Here is a 26,228-nt window from a genome sequence, read left to right as displayed (position 1 = left end):
AACAGTCAAGCTCCTACAAACCCACCAGTACTCCACCCAAGGAGAGAGTCTGACATGAGCTATCCAGCACCAAATCCTGAGAGGAAGAGAGCTTCGGAACAGACTCAAACACCCCCCCCCCCAAAAAAAAAAAGATGTGGAACCGATGCTTCTGCTCTCAAACTCTTCCAGCTACAAAAGGTCCAGTGCCTGTTTGCTCAGTTGGACCATGGTGGTTTAAAAACAGACTGGGGGGTGTCTTCATCAGATCAGAAGACAGATCTCAGATCTGAAGACTCTGAAACACAAGGTCTGAAGAGAGAAGGAAATACCAAGGGGGAGGTAAACAAAGGATGGCTCGCACAGCTGGTTGGAGGTGGAGCTGGGAGAACCCTCATCTGAATCTGTACTCAGAGGAATTTCCTCATCATTCTACCTACATTGTCTTCCGAAAAGCTTCTGGAAAACCTAAGAGATGACGTGGTAGATGGGAGGTCTGGAGTGTCTTTGGGGACATCTCTCCAGGAAATGAGAAGGAAGCCTAGAAGAAGCTATCTGAAACAGCGGGGAACAGATCCGTGGAGAACTGGATTTCAGTCGGATCAGACCATGTGCACTTTTCTAGGAGTCTGTACTGAAGAACCAGATTACAGGATCATAGGAAGTTACTAGGCTAATGGCCCTAGGGCCTTTACAAGCCTACCCAGGTAACCCTGGTTTCAGAAATAGAATAGTGTAAAAATCTTACCATAACCATAGATGTCCTCCTCTTCCATGTTGCAGTATTCTTGGTGTGGGATTCTCCACCTCAGAAAACCCAAAAGCCAGCTGCTATACAACAGCTTAAGCCTGGGTTGCTGTTGGTGCATTGGATGTCACACACACACAGGGCCATAAACCAGGAGCACGCATAGACCTCAGAATTGCCAAGTCGGACAGTGGACTAGGTAGAGCTAAATTCCATAGACTGCCTAGTGACACCATAGTCTAGGAGATGCCCTAGCGTGCCCCACAGACAGGTGAAAGGAATGCAGGGGGATGGTGGGAGGGAAGGAATACTGCAACATGGAAGAGAAGGACATCTACGGTTATGTTAAGATTTTACACAACTATTCTATGTCCTTCTATTCCAATGTTACAGTATAGTATTCTTAGTGTAGGAGAGTACCACAGCTTAGGAAGGAGGAAGGGTGGAGATAGAGAGGTAGCCAATTCCAGAAATCCCTGCAGGACTGTCCTAGCAAAACCTGCTCTGGCAATATGGTCCAATTTGTAGTGTCTGGTAAAGGTGTGTATAGTGGACCAGATGATTGCCTCCAGAATTGAGTGTCCAGGCCTTTGAATGATGCTACAGCCCTAGAGGAGTGTGCTCTTACCCCCTGAAGTAAATCCTTGCCATGGTAGGAGTAGCAGATAGTTTTCCAGATCCAACAGGAATCAGTTTGGAGACTGCCTTGCCCAGGGCCCTAGGATGAAAGAATACAAAGAGCTGATTATATTCCTTATGGACTTAGTTTTGTCTAAATAAAATTGTAGCTGCCTGTGGACAGTCAGGGAATGGAGTATTTTCTCACTGTCATTGGTGGGACAGAGAAAGAAGGTGGGCAGGTGTATGGACTGATTTAATGATAGCTCACTGACCACTTTGGGCATGAAAGAAGGGTTAGTGTGTATCGTCACCCTGTGTTTGGGGAAGATTGTGTGGGGGGACAAGTCACGAGTGTCTATAACTCTGACACCCTTCTAGCTGAAGTGAGAGCTACCAGCAGGATTGTTTTCCAAGTGCACATTTGCAGTGTTGAAAACTGGCTGGTACAAAATGGATCGGTTTTACTTTTTCTAGTATAAAATTTAGGTCCCAAGGAGGTGGGTTTCCATGGTGGCCTAATGTGCTAGACCCCTTTCAGGAACAATTTAACATCTAACCTGGAGAGTAGTGGAGGATCCAAGGGTAAGCAAGCAGAGATTGTAGACAGGTGGACTTTCACTGAGTATGAAAGGCCTGTCTTGATAAGCTGACACAAGACTAGAGGGACATCCACTGGAAAGGGATACCTATATGTCTCTGGAGACACCATTTGGAGAATCTTTCCCATTTTAAAATGTAGGATCACCTTGTGTTAGGTTTACCAGCCTCCCTAAGGACCGAACACATGTCCTTCGAGTAGCAGTGTCTGAAGGATATTAAAAGCTTATAACCCAGAGTGTTACACATAACATCCCCAGATGAGGGTGGATGAGTGTTCCCTTCAGCTGTGAGTAGGTCCACCTTGTGGGGTAACTTGTGGTGATTGCCCTTGGCGATGGATAGTACTAGGGGGAAACAATGCTGCCTTGCCCAACAGGAACTCACCTGCAAGATTGTTGGACTGTCCCTCCTGATCTTCAGAAGGAACTTTTGAATGAGAAGGAAAGGGGGAAAGGCATACAGAAACAGTCCCCTACCATGAAATGGTGAAGTCGTCCGCTCTCCAAGCTAGTGGGGAGTGGTCCTTTGTACAAAATCTTCCCAGTTGTCTGTTCTGGGGGGAGACAAACAAATCTATTTGATGTGTGCCCTACTGGTGGACAAAGTCTAGAAAAACCTCTCTGTTTAACATCCACTTGTGATGCAGAGAGGATGATCTGCTGAGAGCATCTGCCTGGTGGTTCTTCCAGGATAGTATGTAGGCTGCCTTCAGATATGTTTTTGGAAGCTAGGTCCCAAATGTGGACTGCTAGCCTGCAGAGGATCTAGGAATTGGTCCCCACCTGTCTGTCGATGTACCACATGACTGTGATGTTGTCTGTGAAGATTTGAAGAGGACCTGGCTGAAGGATGGGAAGAAAGGTTTTTAGTGCCAGAAGGACTGCAGTCATTTCCCTACACTTTTTTCTGGAGGGGTGACTGCCAATGTTCTTGCACCTTGAGGCCCTTCATGGCAGCCCCCCAGTCTAGGTCTGATAAGTCTGTGCGCATGTACAGAGCTGGTGTGGGAAGGTGAAGGGGAAGTCCTAGGTTCCGTTGAACTAGACGGATTCACCACCTTAACTATGCCTTTAAGCAGGGTAGGAAGGGTGCGAAGGCTTCCAGCCTAGCTAGATAGAATTTTGTACATAATTCTATGTCATCGTAAATATTAATGTAATCCACATGCTTGTTTTCCAAATGTAAAGAGAAGCACATATGACTAAACTATATGTTGCACTGAGCTTCAAAATTTAACCCCAGTGCACACTGCTGGAAGAAAGCTGTAAAGTAAGGAATTACCACTGTGCTTGATCTCAAGCTACGAGACAGGATGTCTGGACAGGCAAATTCTTATTGTTTTAAGACAGATAATTGCTAGAATTTATATGTAAAAGTGTCTTTTACTGCTGTAGCTTCTTGGCGCGGTGCAGCTTACAAAGAAATATAAATTTTGAATTTCTGTTAGCCTGGGAACTAAAGGAGAGGTGATAAAAATGATGTTATGTGAAATGTCAGCAGTACTGTGCATTATCAATTTAAGACCATCTCAGAGAGAAAGGTTTGATCATTTTGGATTCTGTCTGAAGCCGACAACTCATCAGCACTTCGCTTTGCAAGTAAAGTTGTTTAGGACATTTTCCCTTAGAGTTAGATAAGAATTAGCCGGATTACTATGTTTTATATATTTATGTCAGACTATCCTACAATATTGTTTTAATGTTCCTGTGATTTCTGAACTCTTGATTAGCACTGTGTTGAACTGAGATTTGTCTTGTGTTTTTATTAAATATTGTTAAACCTTTCAACTGGGGCTATTTTGGGTAGAGATAACTTAAGCTCTAGAGTACTTGCATATATTTGGTGATACTGTCCAAGCCAATCCAACTGTGATGATGCTCAGTCACACTTAGGTTCATAGGTTCATACTAGGCTATCTGTCCTAGGGCATTTATAAGCCTAGCCAGAATGTGTTTGGCTTTCGCCACCCATTTTAAATTTATTTTGCTATGCCCTTTTTCGAGGTTAGTATACTGTGCCTCTGTCTAACGGTGACACAGAAGTGATACCCGGGGTAAACCTACGATCTCCCATCCACTCATCAAGATTCCTCTTGAAGAGAGGAAATGAGGGACTCTGCCTAACCTGGACTGGGATTTTATTCCAGAGTGAAGGGAGCCTCTGGGTTATGAATCTGTCCCTCCAGCATGTCCTATTTATTTCAGTGCTGAGGTTCAAGTCTCTCGAACACGTAGCTCGATGGGATTTGGATTTTCTGAGGTGCAGCATGTCCATTAATTCCGGGTTGGACATGGCTTTATACGTCAGGCACAGATCGCCTCTGAACAGGCGGTATGCCACTGAGTAGAGCTGGAGTTTCTTTAACCGGGCAGCATATGGCACCTGTTTGAGCCCTTTGATCCTCTTGGCGAGGTACTTTTGGGGTCTTTCCAGTTGCTGCAGGTGTCTGGTAAGGTACATCCCAAAAGGGGCATTGTACTCAATTAAGGGCCTGATGAGGGATGAGTAGAGAGACATGATGACCTCCCCTGATATAGATGCGACTCCCTTCATGATTAGGCGGGCTATATAAAATGTTTTTCTAACCACTTTGGCCACGTGGTTGTCAAATGAGTGACTGCTATCAACTTGGGTCCCCAGGTCCCTAATTACTTCTTCTGTACTTAATGGATTACCACCTATATGGTAATTTGTGGGCACTTTGTTTTTGCCAAAGGGGATGACTATACACTTTTTGGCATTTAGCTTGAGGCCATGGCTCTGGCACCAGTTGTCCGTTTCTATGAGGCCCTTTTGGAGGATGCTTGTGTTGGCTGGAGAGCCGATTATGGCACCCAGTTTGCAGTCATCTGCGAACTTGGTCAGCCACAGTCCTTCCGTGTTGGCCTGTACCTCCGAGAAATATATACCGAACAAGAGAGGTCCCAGGACTGAGCCTTGTGGGACGCCAGTTGTAACTGGTTTGGAGTCTGACATGGCTCCAGCAATTCTAACCATGTGGGTTCTGTCCTTGAGCCAGTTTGCAATCCATCTAGTGACATAGGGGTTTATATTTAAGCTGGTGAGCTTATCTATAATGCCCGAGTGGGGTATTGTATTGAAGGCTTTTGCGAGGTCCAGGTAGGCTGTGTGGACCACCTTCCCCTCGTCAATCGCCTTGGTGACAGTTTCAAAGAAATCAACCAGGTTTAAGTGGCAGGATCTGCCCATAAAGCCGAACTGGGTAGGATCCAGTGTCTGTAGGTCCCCAATATTTTTATTTATGAGGTCCATGATGATCCTTTCCATAGCTTTGCAGACCAAGCTAGTCAGGCTTACGGGGCGATAGTTTCCAGGATCCGTTGAGGCACCACCTTTATGGAGAGGAACCACTGTTGCTGTACGCCACTCTCTGGGCACATATCCTGTAGTAAGTCTGAGACTGAACAGTAATTTTATGTTTGGGTTTAGCTCTTCTTGGAGTTCATGTAGGACACAGCCCGGGACAACGTCTGGTCCCATTGATGCTGTGTTTTTTGCTTTGGAAAGGGCGGCTCTTACCTGAGCATCTGAGATGTCAAGGGGGCAGCACTCTGCTGGGATAGATAATTTGCCCTTTTGGTGGGGGGGGGGGGGGGGAGAAGTTTGCGCTGAACCTGTCAGCTAGGATGTTGGCAATGTCTGTGGGTTCAGTGTATTTTTTGTCATTTTGGACTAATTCTGAGCATATCTAGGAATTACCACCCAGGTTCCTAACATAAATAAAGAAAGCCTTGTGATTTATCCTTAGTGTCCTGTGCAATTTTTCTCTCGAAGCTGGCCTTAGACAATTTTATGAGTGCCCGTAGTTTTTTGCTAATACTGATCAGTGATGCCTTCCCTTTTTGGGATTTTGCTCTATCATTTAGTAGCTTCCTCCTTCTATTGTATAGTTTGTTCATGGCTGGGGTCCACCAGACAGGACGTCTGCCTTTGGAGGATTGGGTCTTGGTTTTATTTGGGATCGCATGATCCATGCATTCCTAAAGGTGTTCATAGAATGCGTTTATAAGGATTCTGCGGTCTGGGCCGTATTTTCCACAGGTCCGGGGGCTTTGAAGGATTCCACCTCGGTTTTGGGGAGTGTGAAATTTACTTTAGAGAAGTTTTTCACTGTGGTTTTCTGGGCAGGGGGTGGGGTCGGGATGTGAATATCCAGTGAGATTAGTTTATGGTCTGATCTTACCAGTGAGGGATACACTTCTGGTCTGGAGCATAGAGTCACCATGTTGGTGATGATCAGGTCCAGTATGTTTTCCCCTCTTGTGGGAGTGGTAACAAGTTGTTCCATAGCATTTGAGTTTATAAATTCTAGGAACCTTTGGGCTAGGGTGTTGGAGCTAGAGTAATGCTCCCAGTCTATGTTTGGGTAGTTGAAGTCGCCCAATATAATGGTGTTTGGAGAGACCTTCATATTTTCCAGTGCTCTCAGGAAGGCCGAGTGGGGTTCCTGGGTTTGGGAGAGTGGTCTGTAGCAGGCTATAAACTGGAAGGCAGTTTTACCCACTGTTAGTTGCACATGGATAGTCTCTGATGCTTCGTGCTTTGCCACCAACCTGGAGGTGTGGGTATCTTTGATGAATATCAATACTCCCCCTCCTTTTGTGGTTCGGTCCAAGTTTTGGGGCCGAAAAGCATGGTATGAGGTATAACCTGGTAGTGCTGGGGTGCTCTTGGGAGCCCTAAACCAGGTTTCTGTTACTACACAGATATCGATGTTCTCCATGCTAAGGAGAGTTTCAAGTGTGTGCATCTTGAGGTTTAGACTTCTGGCGTTGAGTAGCATTACTCTTAGTTTCTTATCCCTTGTGATACCTATGGAGGTGGGTTTGTCTTTTGAGCCTTGCCTAAAAAAGGCACTATGGGGGTAGCAAGAACCTTTGTCAATATCCGAAAGCCCAGGGGTGACAGGTGCAAGCCGTCCCTAGCGAAGCATCGTGGCTTGTCGAGCATATCATCCCAAGCTGACAGGCACTGGATCCCCTTTGAATGACACCAGTACTTAAGCCAATTGTTGAAATTGATCATCTTGTCTTCATATTGTGGCATCATTCTTGGTGAGGGTAAGATACTACTCAAGGTCAGGGTCATACCGGCCTGGGCTACATGCTCAGAGAGCTCCTTTATGTCTCTTTTCATGTAGTCCAGGGAGGTACGTCTCAGGTCATTCACACCAGCATGGACAATGACTGGGTCATATTTGTACTTGCCTTGGAGTGACCTGAGTGCTTGTGTTATGTGGCAGATACTAGCGCCAGACAGTCTGCTCACCGTGACCCTATCCTTGTTCAGCCTGGTGAGTGGGACGTCAGTGTGCCTGACGATAGAGTCACCTATTACAAGTGTATCAGGTGTGTTGTTTAGTCTTAAGGGCTGTGACTGTTCGGCACACTGGCTTTGTGAGATGTGTTGCACGTGTTTTGTTTTGGGGTAGCGGTTGCTTGGGTGTCTGCTTTGGAGGTCTCTGCTGCTTAGGCAGATCTTTATTTAGAGCCTCCGAGTATGTTTTTGTGTGATTATGTGTTTGGTTTGCTGTCATGGTAGGTCTATGTGAGACTGGAATTGTAGTCAGTGTGGTTTCCTTCTCCTCCTGACTGGTTATGCCAGTACCGAGTTGAGAGAGCTTAGCCTCCAGTTTGGCTATATGGTTGCATCTCTCACGTGTTGGAATTTGTTGGGAGGAGGAGAGGGTTGTCTTGTGTACATGAGGCAGTTGTAACATTGCCTCAAGATTCCAAAATTCACCAGCTGGACCGGAGAGGAGATTGACAACTGACCTTTGGACATGCTAGAATAAATTTGGGAATTCCTTAACAATTGAAAACAAGGGGCAGTGAGGGTGTAATGCTTTTAATTTTTAGTGCTGACTTATATAATTGCTTTAGTGAGCAAGTGCCAGGTAACAAGTGCAATGTGTTACAGGTAACTTAAATGCAAAAACGACAAACAGTAACTTTCAAGTGAAACAAGGAAATAAGTACAATAAGCAATGCAGATATCACTAGTGATTCACAGAAGCGCTGAGAAGCCGCGTATTAGGTGGAATTAGCTTTGCAGGGAAATAAGCAAACAAACAAGCATATAAACAAAGCTAGATTCAGCAGGCCTGGATCTAGTCTATGCTACAGCAAATAAGGTGTACCGATTTCAGTAAGATACAGTTCAAATATTCAGGCACTATAAACCTTTAACCAGAAATTCCCAACTCAGAAGGTCAGAGTCCAGCCTCTTCTCCCACAAGAGTGCAGACCACTAACCTTCTTAATGTAAAATAACTGGCCTGAAGCCCAAGTGCTTAAACCAGAACTAATGCACTAAGAATAACAGACACTGGGCTCTCAATCAGCAGTTCCCAACTTAGAAGGATGAAAGCTACCTGTCCTGCCACCACAGTACATGCCACAAACCTTCCTAATGTAAAACAACTGGTCTGAAGCCCAAGTGCTTAATCCAAAAGACTTAGAATGATAGCTACACTTAATCAAGTTACTACCAAGCAGTAATAAATACAATTTAATACTTTAGAGAATGCCTGGATTAGTGCTCAAGTTACACAAACAAAGCTAGATCCAGCAGGCCCGAATCCAGTCTATGCCACAGCAAACAAGGCGCACCAACTTCAGTAAGAAGCAGTTCAGATATGCATGCACTATAAGCCTTTAACCAGAAATTCCCAGCTCAGAAGGGCAGAGTCCAGCCTCTCCTCCCACAAGAGTGCAGACCACAAACCCTCTTAATGTAAAATAACTGGCCTGAAAGCCCAAGTGCTTAAACCAGAATGAATACACTTTTAGAACAGACACTGAGCCCTCAATCAGCAGTTCCCAACCTAGAAGGATGTAAGCAACCTGTTCTGCCACTACAGTGCAGACCACAAACCCTCTCAGTGCAAAACAACTGGTCCAAAGCCCAAGTGTTTAAGCCAAAAGGCTTAGAATGAGTTCCACCAAGCAGTAATAACTATAATTGAGTACTTTTAAGATGATGCAAAAGTAAAATAAAGTAGGTAGAAACACAAGTACAGTAAAAGCAGATGAATTTTTTTTTTCCTGAACAAGTGCTGAGATCAAAGAAACAGATTTGAGTGCTGAAACTAGAAAACTGGCTAGTTATAAGAAAAAAAAAACTAAGCTAGAAGGCTTCCCTCCAACACAGAAGGGCTTGGGGGCTTAGAAGCCTACAAATAGTCTATACCACTTAACAGGAAAGGCAGGAAACAAGCTTACATTTTTTTTTCTCCTGTTTCCCAGATGCTCTCTTTGTACACAGTAGGAGTGCCTGAAATCAGAGTATGATCTCACTGCACTCAGTTGAGTGAGCAAATGAGATGGGCCCAGAAGGAGTATCCAAACACAGATTTACAAGAGGGGTGGGTAGTTTCAAGGCCACTACGATTAACACCAAAACCAAAACAGGGAGGGTGGGTGCGACTAACTGAAGAGCAGAGTCAAAACTTCCAGTTCAGTTAATATTCCTGCAACACAATTAAAATCAATTTAAATACTGTATTTTTTTGAAAAAAAAAAGTGCAGATAAAGGTACTTGGATTCTCTTATACGTCCAGTTGAATACAGCAAGTTCTTAGCCAGCCAAAGCTGAGGTTTTTAAGCAGAAAATATTTCACACTGTACCACTTAAATAGGCAAGAACAGGAAATCAAAGAAGATGGCTACCCCCACACCTGTAATTACTAGCAAATAACAAAATTCAGCAAACACTGACCAACTTCCAGTTCAGTTCATATTCCTGCAACACAGTTAAAATCAATTTAAATACTGTACTTACTATTTGGGTAACAGTAACATTACAAAGTGAAACTGGTCACCCTCTGGGAAGGGCCTTATAGTAGCTAACAGAGGTTGGTGGCAGTCGGTACTACCGTACAGTCTGGGCAGAAACAGGGCATAGCTGAAGAACCTATGCCAGCCTTCCCCAGGAAGGTCTGTTTGTATATAAATCGAATCTTAAAGTGTGCGCCAGCTACTTGGCCAGGAACACGAAGCACTGGTTGGACAGAGGGTGCTGGAGGTTTTAGCTTGCCCACTAGGCTGAGATCTGGACCCTACAGCTGCGCCAGTGAGGAGTCTTATTGGGAATCTGGAGAGAAAGGGAGAAACCAGCCCCAGACTGACTGCGACCTCTGTGTGCTCTTAAGGAAAATTGTACTTTACTGTGTATGTACTTCTTTATCCCCCAAATGTGCATAGCCCTCACTAGCGCTAGTCATAACTGAGGCTCCTGATTACTGCCGGTAATCAAGGAGCCTCAATCTTGCCACTAATACCAGTGAGGGGCATGCACATTGGGGGGATAAAAGAATGGGGTCATGGGAGGGGTGGGTGATTTTCCTCCCGTCAGTACCCAGTAATCTGAAGTAATTGTTCTTAGTGGGGCAAGAAGTGGGAGACAGAGGCTGACGGGGAGATGGGCAAGGCAGTTGCAGATCGTTGGTGCCATTTGTGTCATGAAAGGCCTGTCTGGGGTTAGGGATGAGAAGAAGTAGGTCTGTTAGAGGTCTGCCTCTCTGTTCCTCTCATGCCTGGAAAAAGGGGCAGAAGTGGAGGGGGTTCTTCTGACATAGGTGGTCTTAGCTGGATAGTTTCTGTAGTATTTTGGTATAGGGGATACCAGAAGGTGCTCAATGTCCTGAAGCTCCTTGCTTTTCCCTTGAAAAATCTTAGTTCAGCAGACTGCTTTCCAAACAGGAGGTTTTGGTCTAGTGGAGCATCAAGGATTTTGGATCTGAAATCTTCAGGCAGGAATTGAAGTCAAAGCCATGAATATCTGCAGAGCACAGAGGCGGCTGCAGATGATCCTGAAGAAGCCTCTGCTGCATCATAACTGCATCTGAGTGTCTGGCCATCTGAGATGTCAAGGGCAGTTTTGATGGCACCTCAGTCCTGATAGTGTCAGGCAGGGAGGATAAGAGCGCAGATGCTTGTGATACCAAGTCCAAGGCATACTTAATCATATGGGTTTGGTAATGAATAGCTCTGAAGACTAAGGTGGAAGAGGTGTAAATTTTCTTCCCTAGCCTGTCCATGTTTGTGCTATCCTTGTCAGTGGGCAGAAGGGACGAGGATGGGATCAGTCTTGTCTGGGGCTACAGCAATCACTGCAGGGTCTGCCAAGGGGGCTTCACAAGAAATTTGTGGTCATCAGGCACCTTGTAGAAACGATCAGGTCTCCTATGAGCAAGTGGCTGATAATCAGGATTTTTAGATGGTGAAGTAAATGCATCCAGGTATGAAGGTATAACTGGGGGAATGGCAGAAGATGATGGAGATTCAATTTGCAGTAGGTCAAAATATCTTTTTTGAGATAGTCATTTGGGTAGTATCCCATTTTAAATATTCTTTCATTTTAGTTATGGTCTCTTCAAAACTGATGTCCTCAAAAGGAGGGTCCCCTTATATGGATTCATCAGGGGAATATTATTCCAGAGTAGAGGCTATCTGTGGTGAGTACGTAATAGACTCATCAAATGATTATGTGAGAAATTCTTCATGGCAAGTGTGAGGCAGTATAGAAGTGGCCGAGGCAGGCCTTGGGCTTAGCACTGGGACAGTGGAGGGAGAAAAGGCTGAGGGCATAAGAGCCTTGAAGGCCTGCATCAGGGACTGAGTAAAGACTGCCAGTCAATAAGTCCCACTGGAGAGGGAGATAAATGTTTACTTTTTTTGTTTTCCTTTTAAAGGAGTAGATTTGGGAGAGGGTACAAGGACCTGAGCTAAATAAGAAGCTTCAGATTCTTGGGTCCAAGATGAATGTCCGGTGGATCCTGGATCCCCCTCGACTTCGGTGGAAACAGATGCCAGAGTCATCTCTGTGGAATTGCCAGCCAGAAGTGGCCACCTCAAGGGGAGCCAATGAAGTAGACTGCTTTAACGAACGTCCCTCAACCCCTATATCGGTGGCTGGTGGGATGTCAGACAATGGAGTGGCAGAGGAAGCAGTCCGTGAAACCTTGGCCTTTTTCTGAGGTGGTTCCACCTAGGCAGCAGACTCCAGATCCATCCTAAGTGCTAATTTTTTTTAAGTCTCTGGTTTTCCATCCTAAGCGCTAATTTTTTTAAGTCTCTGGTTTTCCAAGTGAAGATTAAGTGCGGCCAGCCAACATCTAAAAATCTTAAGGACGAAGGATTGGCAAATGTCACAGGCGGTATGGTCGTGTTCCCGGCCTAAACAAAAAATGCACCCATCATGGGAGTCTTTAGGCAGAATTTGACATCCACATTGGCATTTACCCTTATTGGATACTGGCTAAAGAGAAACAAGCAAACCAAGCTCAAGCAATAGCAATTGAAAAGTTCCCCAATTGGTATTTGCCTTTAGAAGTCTTGATAAGTAGAGGAGTGATGCAATCGATCTTATGTTCGACTGCGGCAGAAAAGTTCCGAGGTCTGTGCATGCAGACTTCACATTTAAGGCTCCTGGTTTATGGCACTGCATGTGACACCCTACGCACAGACAGCAACCAGGCTTAAGCTTTTGTATAGGAGCCGACGTTCGGTTCACCTGAGGCAGAGAATCCCACACTAAGAATACTGTAACATTGGAACAGAAGGACATCAGCTCTTTTTACCCCTCTCCTAGACACACAGGTGGAACCCTAGGGTTAGTTTACTGTTACCTGTCCAATCGTCTAAACTGCATTTGAAGAGGGCCAAACAGGTGCTCTGTTTGACATGAAGTGGGAGTCTGTTCCAAAGGTGTGGTAACCTCAGAGACAAATCTGTCCCTCCAGCAGGTTCTATTAATGTCACATACCAAGCTAAGGTCTTCAGATCAAGTAACCCATGTGCCATTTGACTTGCTGATATGCAGCACTTCTAATAAAGCAGGGTCAGAGACTGTCCTATACACAAGGCAGACACTGCCTCTAAATAGTCTGTAAGAAACATAAAAGTGAGTGGGATTTCAGCTAATCCACATAGGAAAGATGCGAAAGACCCTACATTTTCCTTGCGAGGAACCTTTGTGGTCTCTTAACTGCTGTAGGTGCTTGAAAAGGTACATATCAAAAGGGGCTTTGCACTCAATTACTGGAATGATGAGGGAAGAGTATAGGGAGTTGCAACTTTTTCTGGAGGCAATGCCCTAACTTATGAGATGAGCAATACATAATCCCTTTCTTACCACTGTGGAGACATTGTGATAAAAGGTAAGGTTGCTGTTAACCTGTGCACCCACATCTCTCACCACGGAAAGCATTCTTAGGGTGTTGCTACTGATGTGACAGTTAGCATGATTATCGCCCTTACGAAAGGGTGAATACATTTTTTTGCACAGAGTTTAATGCCGTGACTTTAGCACCAATCACTTGTAGGATGTTGACATCATTTGGAGATACTATGACTGCTTCCAGTTTGCAGTCATCAGCAAACTTAGTCAACCACAGACCTTTAGTTTTTGCTTGTACTTCAGAGAAAGACTCCAAACAGTAGCGGTCCTGGGACTGAGCCCCTGTGGAACACCACTGGTTATGGGTCTGCTGATTCCCCTATTTTGACTGTATTGCCTCCCATCAGTGAGCCAGCTGGCGACACACCTAACGAAATAAGGGTTGATTCCTAGCTGGGTGAGTTTGTCAATGATGCCCGAGGTGGGTATAGCATCAAAAGCCTTGGCTAAGTCTAGGTGGGCTGCATTGCATAGATTTCCCCTCGTACAGGACCTTGGTGGCTGTCTTGAAGTCCACCAGGTTTAACAGGCATGATCTTCCTTTCATAAATCCACATTCAGAAGGGTCAAGTGATTGGAGAATACCTATAACTTCGTTGATAAGTTCCATGATGATTTGCTCCATGGTCTTGCAGATAAGGTTAGTCAGGCTAATAGGGTCTATATTCCCCTCTGTCAGTGGACCCACCAACTTTGTGCAAGGGGATAATGGTGGCCATTTTCCATTCAGCTGGGATGAAGTCTGTGCTTAGCCTATGACTTGAAAAGAATACATAATGGTGTTGCTAATTCTTGTTGGAGCCCATATAGGATACAGCCAGGAATGTTATCCGGTCCCATACATGCTGTTTTTTTGGCCTTCAAGAGCGCACTTACGACCCGTTCTTTAGAGATGTAAGGTAGGGGACAGGTGGTAGGGATGTCAAGGTGTATGTGTGGCAGGGACAGGGGAGTGAAGTTTTCACAGAACCTGTTAGCTAACAAGTTAGTTATGTCCACAAGCTCAGTATATGTGGTATCACTAACTACCAGTTCACCGCAAATCTGGACCTTTCCCTTTAGGTCACTGATGCAACTGAAGAACGCCTTATGACTGTCCTTAGTTGAGGAAGCTAATTTAGATTCATAATTTGCTTTAGAGGACTTCACAAGAAGCCTTACTTGATTGTTTAAGCTGGGGGGGGGGGGGTCCTAGTTTAGGGCCCGCTCCTTTTTATTCTTACAGTAATTTCTTTCTCTTATTGTAAATCCTATTATTGCCAGTTGTCCACCAGGCAGGTTTGTTCTTCCTTGAAGAGCTTGTTTTGGACTTATCTGGTATGACCAAGTCAATGCAAATATACAGGTGTTTGTATAAAGCACTGGTGTAGAACTCTGCATAGCTGCCAGTTCCAGATGAAGGTGGAGGTGCAGTGAAGCTATTTATACCATCCTGCAATGGGTTATAACCTGCTTTGGAGATGCTTTTAGTCTAGTTGCTGCAGGGGGGGGGGGGGGGGGGCAGGTGGGACAGTTACTTCGGATACTGATTTGTGAAAAGATCTCACCAGGGAAGATCTCACAGTAGGGGGTGCTACAGTTGTCCCCCATACTGGTAAGCACCAGATCTAGGATGTTGGTGCCTCTTGTGGGAGTGTCAAAAAGCTGGTCCAGGGCATTAGAGTTAAGTCAAGGAACCTTTGGGCAAGTGAGCTTAAGCATGGGTAATTTACACAGTCAATAGATGGGTAGCTGAAGTTGCCCAAAACCATGGTATTCTACTGTACACCTTGATAGACTCAAGTAGATCCAAACAGAGTGGGTGTCTTGATTCATGGAGGGAGTCCTGTAGCTGGCAATGACTTAATAGGTGTCCTTCCAACAAGTTAACTGCACTTGAAGTATTTCCAGGGAACCATACTGTTAAACCAATCTGGATGTGTATTTATCTTTAATGAATACTGATACACTGCCTCCTTTAGTTCTCGTGTCTAGTTTGTGGTCTGAATGTGTGGAAGGAGGTGTAGCCCCGTATGGCTGGGGTGCTCTCCACAGCCTTGAACCAGGTCTCCATGACTGCACAAATGTCTATGTATTCCAAGGTGAGGACTGCTTCCAGTGAGTGCAGCTTCATGCTAAGACTCTCAGCGTTTAGCATAACCCAACAAAAAAATTTCAACAAAAAACCTCAAGGAGCTTTGTCCATGTGACTTTGCCTAAAAAACGCACTATGGGAGTGGCAAGAGCCTTTGCCAGTAGCAGAAATCCCAAGGGTGACAATACCTCTGGCAAAGCATAGAGGTCCCTCAATCATGTCATCCCAGGCTGAAACTGGAACCCCCTTACAATGACTCCAGAAACTTAGCCAATTATTAAAGTCAGTGATTTGCTGTTAATATTGTGGTATCATCCTACGGGATGGAAATATGCTGCTCAAGGCTAGGGCCATACCTTCCTGTAACACATTATCAGAGAGCTCAATCGTGTCCCCCTTCATGTAGTCCAGGGAGGTAAGTTTCAAGTCATTCACACCAACATGCACTATGACCGCATCATAATGGTACTTGTTGAGAGACCTGAATGCCTGCATTTTATGAATCCTGGCTCCATAAAGACAGCTGACCCTGACTTTCTCCTTGTTCAGTCTGGTGAAGGAGACATCTGGGTGTCTCACTATAGTCTCTCCTTTGACTAAGATACTTGGCGTGGATGTGCATTGCCTTACAGCCTTTGATGGTGAGACACTTGTGCCTGTGTCATTATGTGTATTGTGTGCTTTGGGTGTTATGGTTGGTCTGGTGTGTGTGTTTTGGAGGTCTCTGGTGTTGAGGTAGATTTTCTTTTGAGAGCACCTCCGCATATGTTGGTCTGTGTGTTGAGCAGGAAGTGTGGTAGGTGGGCTGACAACCCGCTCTATACTACCTACTGCACAAGAGATCTGCGATTCCAGATTCATAATGTAGGTGCATTTCTTAAAAATGGTACATGAATGATTAAGTAGGGAGTTATCAGTGTACGAGGCAGTTGCTACACTGTCTCAGAAGACCCATGTCAACCAGGTTGGTAGGAGAAAAGGAAAACTGACAGTTCATGATCACAAGAGAAATCTTGGTCTGGCCAAAACAGTTGAAGAGGAAATACAGCAGGGGAAGGTATTAGTAGGCTTAAGCACAAGGAGCTCTGGTTTAGCCAATACTTGTGAGGCTAGAGAGCAGGCATCTAACTAACAATCCCTCTGTGCAGTAGTGCACAATGCGCAAACAAGCACAAACTGGTTCAAACAACGGCTATTTAAAGCAGAAAAACAGGAACCAGCCAAAATTCAAAATTATCCAATCAAAACGCCCTAAACAGAGCCCAGCAACATTAACTCTAGCTAGATCAGACCAAACAGTACCTTCCCTCTCTCAATGGCACAGCGGGGCCTCTCCAGACAAACGATTAGCTGTTTTACAAGCTCCAAAGGTCAAGCAGTACTAGAGTCAGCAACCCTGTGCCTAGGCTATGCTAGTGTTTTCCAAGTGCAACAAGTGAAACACAGAACAAGCAGATGAACAATAATTACAGTTGTAACAGGAATTCAATTAGCAAACAATATAAGAAATGCAGTAAAATACAGCTGCACAGTTTAAACAGATATGCAGCAATATTGTTTTAATCAGAAGAGCAGAAAACAGTTGAAAGTAAGCCCTCATCTTTTGTTGTCTCTCAACAGGTATTTGAGAAACAGTAAAGCAAGGGCAGAAGGCCCAACTCCTAGCAGCTTTGAGCAAACAAACAAACCGGTTCAAACACTGGCTAAAGATGTCGAAGAACAGTCAGGAGACCTCTTATAAGACTCTGTCCTTTGGCAAAGACTCAGATTTGCCTCTGTCAGGCTTTTTGGTAGGGGGTTTGAGCCCCATCAATTGAGGAAGCAGAAATGTGTGGAAAAAAGGCCTCAAACTCAGTTTCTTCAATCCGTTAAAGCCCTGGAATTGAAGCCAGAACACAATGAACAATCTGCTTTAAGGTGAGTGGGACCTAGGCATTATATGCATTCCCTGTGGGCACTGGAGTTGGGAAGCCTATGCCCACAGGTAAAATTTTTGGAATCCTGTAGGCGTGTCAGCCAGGATAAAAGACCATGACACTACAATGTACCAAATAAGAAGGTGCGTAGAAAAAACATTAACTATAGAAAGGTACACACTTTTTTTAAACCGAGAAAAGGGATGGAAAACAGAAAACCTACCAACAATTATAGGCACAAATATGCCGAAGAATAAAGAAATATCAATAATGGTACTGGTTAAGGGTGCCAAAAAACAGTAGCCAAAAAAGGATCAGAAAAACAGCTACATTTATCTTAAAGAAGATGGGAGGGAGGGAGGAAGAAAACACTAAAATATTTAAGTTACAACTATAAACTTAACTCACGACCAAACAGGTAATAAAAGACTTGAAAACCTCCAATCAAAAGCTCGAGAGAAAAGGGATCCATGTCTGAAGCCAATAGTGGTAAAGAGATGTTAGGTTGGCAAAACATTATGAGCAAAGAAGGAGCTTTACAGTTCTTGAATCGATGACCTGGTAGAAGCAGCAAAGTCAGACTTACATCCCTGATCTGAACCATCAGTTGAGGAATGAATGAAAAGGTCAAGATCAGACATTACGTTATATTCACTGGTAATTTTGCAAAAACTGGCACAATGAATGGTTATCAGTAAAAAAAATCTGGAAAACTAACAGAGAAGTCTCGCCCATATTGGGCAAAATGTGCAACATGAAAGAACTGGTCAATATATGTGCAATGCATCGTGAGAAGCATAGTAATCCAGAATCCTGGTCTCAGGATGTTCTTCCAGGTGCCAGTATAAGACACAGCATTAAGGACACATTTTACCTATCAGAGAGAACAATTACAACACCTGGTGGAGCAGATCATCAGTACTGCTGTCACATGCTCCGAAGATGCCACTGGATTTCCTTTTTTTCTACATGACTAGAGTCATCAAAATCAGATGACATATGGCGTTAGGATCCTGTAAAAATCTGCCTGTGGTTTGTTCCTTCCACACTAAACCTGAAAATAGAAGCCTCGCCTGCTGGGACAGAAACACATGGCCACTTTTCTGTATCTAACAGGTCTACCACTAAAATCTCCCATCTCTACAAGAACAGGCTAGACCTAGGAAGGTGCAGAAAAAAAGTGTAGAAGGGTGAGGAAGCACAATGTCCAAGACACCAATCTGCCAACCCTCCAGAAAGATGGCTTCTATGAGCCCACTTGCTTAGCTAAGGATAGATATAGATGCTTTGCTTCCTCAGGAAGTCCAAATCTGAAGCTAGGCACTTTTCTCTACATCCACATTACTGCAGACAGACTGAATGGGTGGGAGGTAAACTGGGAATGTCTATCACGTACAGTGAATCACAAGAATCATCAGTAGACAAAACAGCGACAGTTAAGAAGACTTGCTCAGAGTCCAAAAACTGCAACAGAAATGGAGGTGCACATTAAATGCTTTAAAAACTGTTCAGCAATGCTAGACCCTGGAGGACCATTCTGAATCACTGGCAGAAACACAGAAAAGTCACAGAAAAATATCTGAAAACCTTCTCAAAGGGGCATTTCTTCCAGTGAGCCACACACAATTAACTGAAATACCTTGAGAGTTCGAACAATCTGATCCTCAGGGATAGGGCATGATCAATAAAAGTAACATGACCAAAGACTAACCTGAAGCTGAGGAAAATGTACCTTAACTACCTGCAGGAGAAAAATCAAAATCAGCTCTATGAAATAAGTCATCCCTGCTGACAAGACACGAGTTGACAGAAGAAGGTCTTGGTGATATAGTCAGTAATGGTCTCACACACTGTCAAAAGGGAACTTTCTACACTTCCTCCTACCTTACTACATTCTGATGCCCCTGTAGCCATACCAAAAATTCTTCCACAAAGATTCTCATCTGCTTAAATTGGTTTACTCTACTCACATCTGTAATTTCTGCTATACTTGTGGATGGGCAGGTAGAAAAGTTGAACATGTGACATTTTGCTTCTCTTAAAAGCAGGTAAGAACTTCTAAGTTCTTCACAGCAGGTCTTCATCTAAGGGTTCATCAAGAAAAGATTGCTCTGTATCTTTTGCAAAAGGCTGCAACCTTTCAGGTCTGCATCAATTGCTAATGCAGATGACACCCTTCACATCAAACCACTTTGTATTCACCCTTTTAGCACCAACAGGCATGCAATGAGAAACAGTAAACCATAAAGCCCAAAAGTTTCACACAATGTTACATCCCTTAAAGCTGCTAAGTAGAAGTGTTCAGGGGGTCAGTCTGCTTCCAAAAGTAAAAATCTGTGACACACTGATAAAACCAATCACTACAAATAAAAATGCTTACTTTATTAATACAGTAAGAAATAATGGTACTGCTTGGTGAGTGTTAGGCTTCTTACCTGCTAATGTGCTGGTGTGCCTGAATGCTCTAACTTGGGAATCCGATAGCCCAGTAAGCAGAGAGATGACTGTATCCATCATATACTCATCATATATTATACTATATTGACATTGTCGAACCAGCACAGCAATAAATTCACAGAAACTTGACTTGAACTTTTTCCACTGAGGACCAGCCATAGTAAGAGGGTAATCACCACTGTCCTGAACAGCAGAATGAAAGTGTAAATAGGAGGAAGACATCACAATAAACTATGTCAGACACTAATTCCAAAGTAACACAAATAAAATGACTTTGGTTTAAAAAATTAATATTCAAGATTCATTCATCCACCATTGACCAATGGATATATGCCTAGCTGAAAAAAATGACAGCTTCCAGCAGTCCCTCTCAACTTGATAAAAAGCTTCACTCTACCTGTGAGCTTCAAATTATATTGTAAATAAAGAATACTTGTGTAGATCTTACCATAGCAATAGATGTCCTTATCGTCTCTGTTGCAGTATTAACATGGAGAGCTCTCCACTGCAGCCTACTGGACATCGGCCAGTATACAAAAGTCTTACATTACTGTAGGATGCATGGTACGTCGCACATAGGCTACTGTCATATATGCCGGCCATGAAAGTGATATACACACACATCTACCTCAGAAATTAATGCCCCAAGAGGAAGCCAGCCTAAGTAAGGCAGGGTATGACCATCCAAGGGAAGGAACCAAACCACCATGGGGAATGAGGGAAGAATTGGAATACTGCAGTAGGTAACAGGAGGACATCTAATGATGTGGTAAGATTTTACACAACCACTCTTTCTCCTATTCATCTGTTGCAGTATTCTTAACATGAGGGAGAATACAAAGGCTCATGAAGAGAGAGTGGAGGAAGAGATAGAGCTCTCCAGAAAACCATGGAGTACGGCTCTGGCAAACCCTGCTCTGGACCTAGAAATGCAATCCAATCTGTAATGTTTAGTGAAGGTATATACACAAGTCCAAGTAGCTGCTTTGAGAATAGTGTCTCCAAGCCATTGAAGCCCCCCTACCCCCGATGAAGCTACAGCCCTAGTGGAATGGGGCTTTACAGAAGCAGCAAGGGTTTTACCATGCTTCACATAGAAGAATTAGAAATCCAAGCAGAAATACTCCACTTGGAAAAAGGCAATCCCAGAGCCCTGTGATGATGGACAAAAAGCTGGTCCAATTTTCTAATAGCTATGGTCTTGTCTATGCAAAACATAAGTTGTCTATGCACACCCAGAGTATGCAACTTCTCACTAGTGTTTTGTGCAGAAGGGAAGAAAGTGGGTAACTGAATGGAGTGGTGGAGTGACAATTCACTGACTACCTTAGGCATAAAAGGGTCTGTACACAAGGACACCCTGTCTATAGAAAACCATAAAGTGGAGAAGAGCCCATAAGGGCCTGGAGATCAGACATGCGTCTGGTTGAAGTGATATCTAGGAGAAGCACAGTTATCCAGGAGCAATGGTTGCAATAATGCTGACAAAACTGGCCTGAACAGAGGAAGAGTCAGCTCTTCTAGCACAAAATTAAGATCCCAGGGTGGATGAACAGGTTTCCTAATGTGAAGGACGCCTTTAAGAAATTGTTTAGTCTCAAATGTGCTGGCTACAGCAGGGGGTAGAGGCAGACGGGCAGAAACAGTTGACATACAGGCCTTCACTGAAGAGTAGCCAAAGCTAGTATTGAGCAATTCACACAGAATAGAACCAGAGTGACTTCCACAGATAGTGGATCCTGGTTGTATGAGACACCAGATTGAAAATCTCTTTCACTTGGCTAGGTGGATTGTCTGGTATTGAGTTTCCTGGCATCCTGCAGAACCCTAAGCACATCCTTGGAGAAGAGGTCTTTAAAAGGAATTAAAACCCCATCATCCAGAGAGTCAGCTGAAGGGTAGACAAGTGGGGATAGATGACAGTTCCTTTGTCTTGTGTGAGAAGGACCAACCTATGAGGTAACTTGTGGTGACTGCCCTTGGCTAGATACAGGAGGAACAACCAATGCTGTCTTGGTCAAAAGGGGATCACCAACAAGATTTTTGGTTTGTCCTGCTTAACATTGAACAGAACTTTTGGAATGTTCTAAAGGGGAGGGGATGCATACAGAAACATCCCCTTCCAAGAGAATGAAAGGGCGTTCACCTTCCATACCAGAGGGTAAGGGACTGCTCATGGGGGAGGCAAACAGATCTACTTCAGGAATATCCCACTGGTGGGCAATGTCCAGAAACACATCCCTTTGAAGCATCCACTCATGGGACTGTGTTGGGGATCTGCTAAAGGTTTCTGCCACACAATTTTGGTTGGACAGGATGTATACTGCCTGGAGCATGACCCTGTAGAGGACTGCCCGCTCCCAAACCTGGAATGCCAGCCTGTATAACAGGCAGGATCCCCCCCCCCCCATTCATATACCAGAGGATTGTCACGGTCTGTGAATACTTTTATAGCTCCTGGGAGAGAGGATGAAAGGTTTGAATGGCTAGTGGCAGGGCCTTCATCTCCATTACAGTGATGTTTTCCATTTGTTGAGAGGGGGACCCTACCCTTCAGCTTTCAAGTTTCCAAAAGCTACCACTCATCCTACATCTGAAGTGTCTGTGAACAGCTCTAACTGGAGGTGGGGGGGGGGGGGGGCTGAACTGAATGACGCTTCTTGGATGGACCACTGAAGTTCTCTCTTCAGACAAGGTATGAGCGGAACTGGAAAGTCTAGAGGGTGTGAATGCTGCATCCAGACAGACTTTAAAAAACAGTGGGAGTTTCCTCATGTGAAGTCTGAAGATTTGTGTGTGTGTATGTATGTGTGTGTGTGTGTGGGGGGGGGGGGCATTGGAATAGTGGCCGCCATGTAACCTAAAATCCTGAGGAATTCCCTGGCTGAAATGTGGTGAAGAGGCAACAGAATTCTCAAGTAGGACTTGAGGTCCAGTGCCTTTTGAGAAGGGGGAGAGAGACTCATGAGGTTTCCCAGAATCCTGCACCGCAGGATGATGTGACCCTGAGGGGCAGAGAATGGATTTTTTGAAGTTTATGGTGAAACCTAGTCTTTGCAAAAGAGAAATGTCAAAAAGAATATTTTCCTCTAAGATCTCTGGGGAAGTTGCCATAAAGAGGAGATCGCCTAGCTAAGGGAAACCATGGAGGCCTGCAGCCTGCAAAAGGCAATCACAGGAGCTAGGCATTTTGTAAACAGCCTTGGTGAGGTATAAAGTCCAAAGGGCAAGGCAGAGAACTGAAAATGCCAGGAAGTCACAGAGAAGTGTAAAAACCTCCTGTATTACAGGTGTATGGGAATGCGTAGATATGCATCTCTGATATCCAGGGAAGCTAAGAAGACTTGTGGCAGAATTAGAGGGAACAAGGTTTGAAGAGTTAACATACAGAGTTAACATGAGGGTACCATCAGAAAGGTGGGCCTCAAAGGGCCATCCTTTCTGGACACCAAGAACATTCTAGAACAGAAACCTTTCTTTTTGGCCTTGAGGGAATTATTGAATTGTTCCTCGTCTCCATAGGTCTAGAAGTACCTCTGAAAAGAAGGGTAGTTGTTCCTTTGGTGGATGGGGAGTGACCCTGAAAGAAGGCAGTGAATCCCATACCAGAAAATATCCTTTATGAATGATGGAGGACCCAGGAGTCTTGAGTTATACTTTCACAGGCTGGCAGGGACAGAGAGGTGCTGGGAAAGTGGAATAGTAGTTGTGTGACTTGGTCACAGGGAATCAGGATCGTCTGGAAAGGGCTTCTTCTAAAGCAGAATTGCAGGGGCACCCCTGGACTGTTTAGGTCTCCTACCTTCCTTTTTTTGTTTTAAGTGGAGGAGGATGAGTACTTGCATACAAAGGGCAGTCTTTGCTGGGTAATTTCTTTGGAATTTAGGGACTGGCAAAACAAAGAAGCACTTTAATTCCTGCATCTCTTTTCACTTTTCCTGCAGAGATTTAAATAAACGTGCTGCTTCAGGATCAAATAAAGTGCAACTGTTCAGACAAACCATCCAGGTTACTCCTTTGAAGTCAATGAAATCACCATTGGAACTGCTGAAGGACAGAAGGAATTTACAGTTCTCAGGGACTTTGTAAAATCAGTCAAGCTTCTTAGCAGTAGGCAGGCAGAGAGTCTGGGGTCTCGGAAGCAGAGGCAAAAGCATCCAGAAAAAGAGGCAACAGGAGTAACAGCTGAAGGACTGGGGTTTCCATCTGCAGAAGGTCGTAGGACCTTCTTTGTACTTCTGATACCAGAGTGCTATCCAATTTGAATGTTCCCTCATTTTAACTAGGGTCTTACCAAAGGAGAGTTCTTCCATAGGCGAGTCAGTTCCATTGGAATTCTCCTCTACGGAAGCATAATATAGATGGGATAATGATCCGAGGATTATGCTGGAGATTACTCTTGAGGGGCCACTATCTGTGGAAACCTCTTCCCTGACTTTTTGTGGGGATGCTGTGCATGGCAGTGTACTGAAACTCCAGAGAAGTGTGTTAAGGGCCATAAAGTCCTTGGGTGAATTGTTCCAAGTCACTATGAGGTTCTTTTGGAGGGACAAATGTTTTGTTTTTTGCTTCTTCTATCGATGCAGGTCTGCCCTATGCAATGTTGGAGGGCCAGACGTAGGCCTACATTTTATGATAACTGAATGGATTTTCTCCCACACCAGGATCTGAGGTACCCCTTTAAGGCTTCAGTTATTATAAGCCTAGGTCCCCTCTCTACATCCTGGACGGATGCCTAAGCCTCTTAGGACATGCCAGTCGTCAGATCCAAAACAGCCGTAGCATCAGGCTCTGCCTACGTAGAACCAGAAACTGGCCTTATCTCTGGGCTCTCATCCATCCTGGGAGAGACATCTGTATGATGGGGTACAGCAGCAGCTTCAGGCCTTGGCTTTTTGGCCCTGCATTTAGCAACCAAATCGACTTAGGGTCCCCAAGGATGTCTCCATTGCACTTTTCATTTATAACGTTAAGCACTGGTTTTCCAAGTAAATGTAACTGTCCTGAGTACAAAGGCCTGACAAATGGGACAGGATTTGTGATCATGGGTAAGCCCAAGACAGAAGACACTTAAGATGGCCACCTTTATATGGCATTTGCCTTGCACACTGGCATTTGCCTTTTTGGATGACATGAACACTACCAGTAAACAGCAGTAAAAGAAACAAGTTTCCCCAACGCGGCACTCATCTGAAAATATGCAGAAAACGGCTCACTGCAGAGACAGACATTCAAGGTGGAGTATGGACTGGCAGCAGAGAAGTTCTGAGATAGATGTGCGTGTAACGGTACCATGCAATGTGTGTATACATCACTTTTACAGCAATCATTCAACAGCAGCCTACATGTAATGCACCATGCATTCCACAGTAGTGAAAGTCACCAGCAGTGGTGAGCTCCCTCATGTTAAGAATACTACAATAAATGAAACAAGGACATCTCCTTTACACCTTCATTTACAGAGACCATTTTCATCATTGCAGTGTTCTGATTTAATACAACTTTTATAAGTTCATTTTTTTAGCTTGTCCAAAATGTAGTAGTCCTCCTAGCAACAGTAGCTAAGCTTACATTTTAGCAAATCAGCTAACAAAATTTGTTCAAATTTATATTTCATTTGCTTGTTTTCAGCATATTTATCTTCATTATCTTTTACAGGCAGTCCATACAAAAGGCAAGCCAACAGATCATTTATCTGCCAATATAAACTGACTCAATGCATGCATGACCACTAAAAACAAGCTGTAGCAACCCAGAAAATAAGGAACAGAGAAATGATTCATCAAGGCATCATGACCCAACAAGAAAAGTCTAAGAAAACCATTTTTGAATACCAAATATTTGCCTGCACTAGAGAAGAACTAAGAAAATAGAAGCCAAAGATTGATGGACAATAACAGAAAAGTGTGATATTGCTCAAAAAAAAAGTATTTAAATATTTTTACACAAGGACTGTCAGCAGTGGCAAATACATTTTTCCAATCATGATCCAAATGTTCATTGTACCTATACATGGTAATTGTACTGCTCAGTGAAGTTAAGCACTGAACACAAACATTTTACTAAAAACACTGCTAAACTAAGTTTTAAGGACCCAGCTTAGAAAGTACAGTTTTGTACCTACCATAAATGTAGATGTCCGATAGGTATGCATCTGCAGTCATAACATATGGGTCGTCCTGCCTCAGGCAGCCCTTCGGTCGGCCGGATTCCAAAGTCTGGGTCTGGCCTCGGCTGATGTCGCACTTTCCCCAACGTCAGAGCTTCTGGGGTATAAAGGCATCAGCCAACGCCATTTTCCTCAGTGTTTCTTGCCCCAGATGCCAGGTGCCCTCAAGGAAGGCTAAATTTGGATAAATGTAGAATGTTCCAAACAGTAGCAGAAAATACATACATATATATATATATATATATATATATATATATATATATATATATATATATACATATATACAAACAAACAAATACACCATAATAGATTCCCCCAGCTAGCTGAAAGAGGGGTCAGCACCCTAGGAATACCACAGAGGGGTAGGAGGGTGGGTAATCCTGACTGCAGATGCATACCTATCGGACATCTACATTTATGGTAGGTACAAAACTGCACTATGTCCTTCAAGGATGCATCTGC

At 44.1% G+C, this 26,228-nt stretch overlaps 1 protein-coding gene across 2 annotated transcripts in view; it reads right to left on the bottom strand.

Moving 5' to 3' along the window:
• Window positions 1-26,228, bottom strand: part of STAG2 (stromal antigen 2) — a 3,222,550-nt gene that overhangs the window by 2,647,540 nt on the left and 548,782 nt on the right. For both annotated transcript variants that reach the window (XM_044057319.1, XM_044057321.1), the window contains exon 6: window positions 19,576-19,780. In XM_044057319.1, coding sequence (XP_043913254.1) covers window positions 19,576-19,780 — 205 coding nt within the window. The remainder of the gene's footprint in view (window positions 1-19,575; window positions 19,781-26,228) is intronic.

Source organism: Protopterus annectens, chromosome 15.part0 (assembly GCF_019279795.1).
Source record: "Protopterus annectens isolate FY-2018-M chromosome 15.part0, PAN1.0, whole genome shotgun sequence".
Classification (NCBI taxonomy): Eukaryota; Metazoa; Chordata; order Ceratodontiformes; family Protopteridae; genus Protopterus; species Protopterus annectens.
This window is presented reverse-complemented; position numbering and strand designations above follow the sequence as displayed.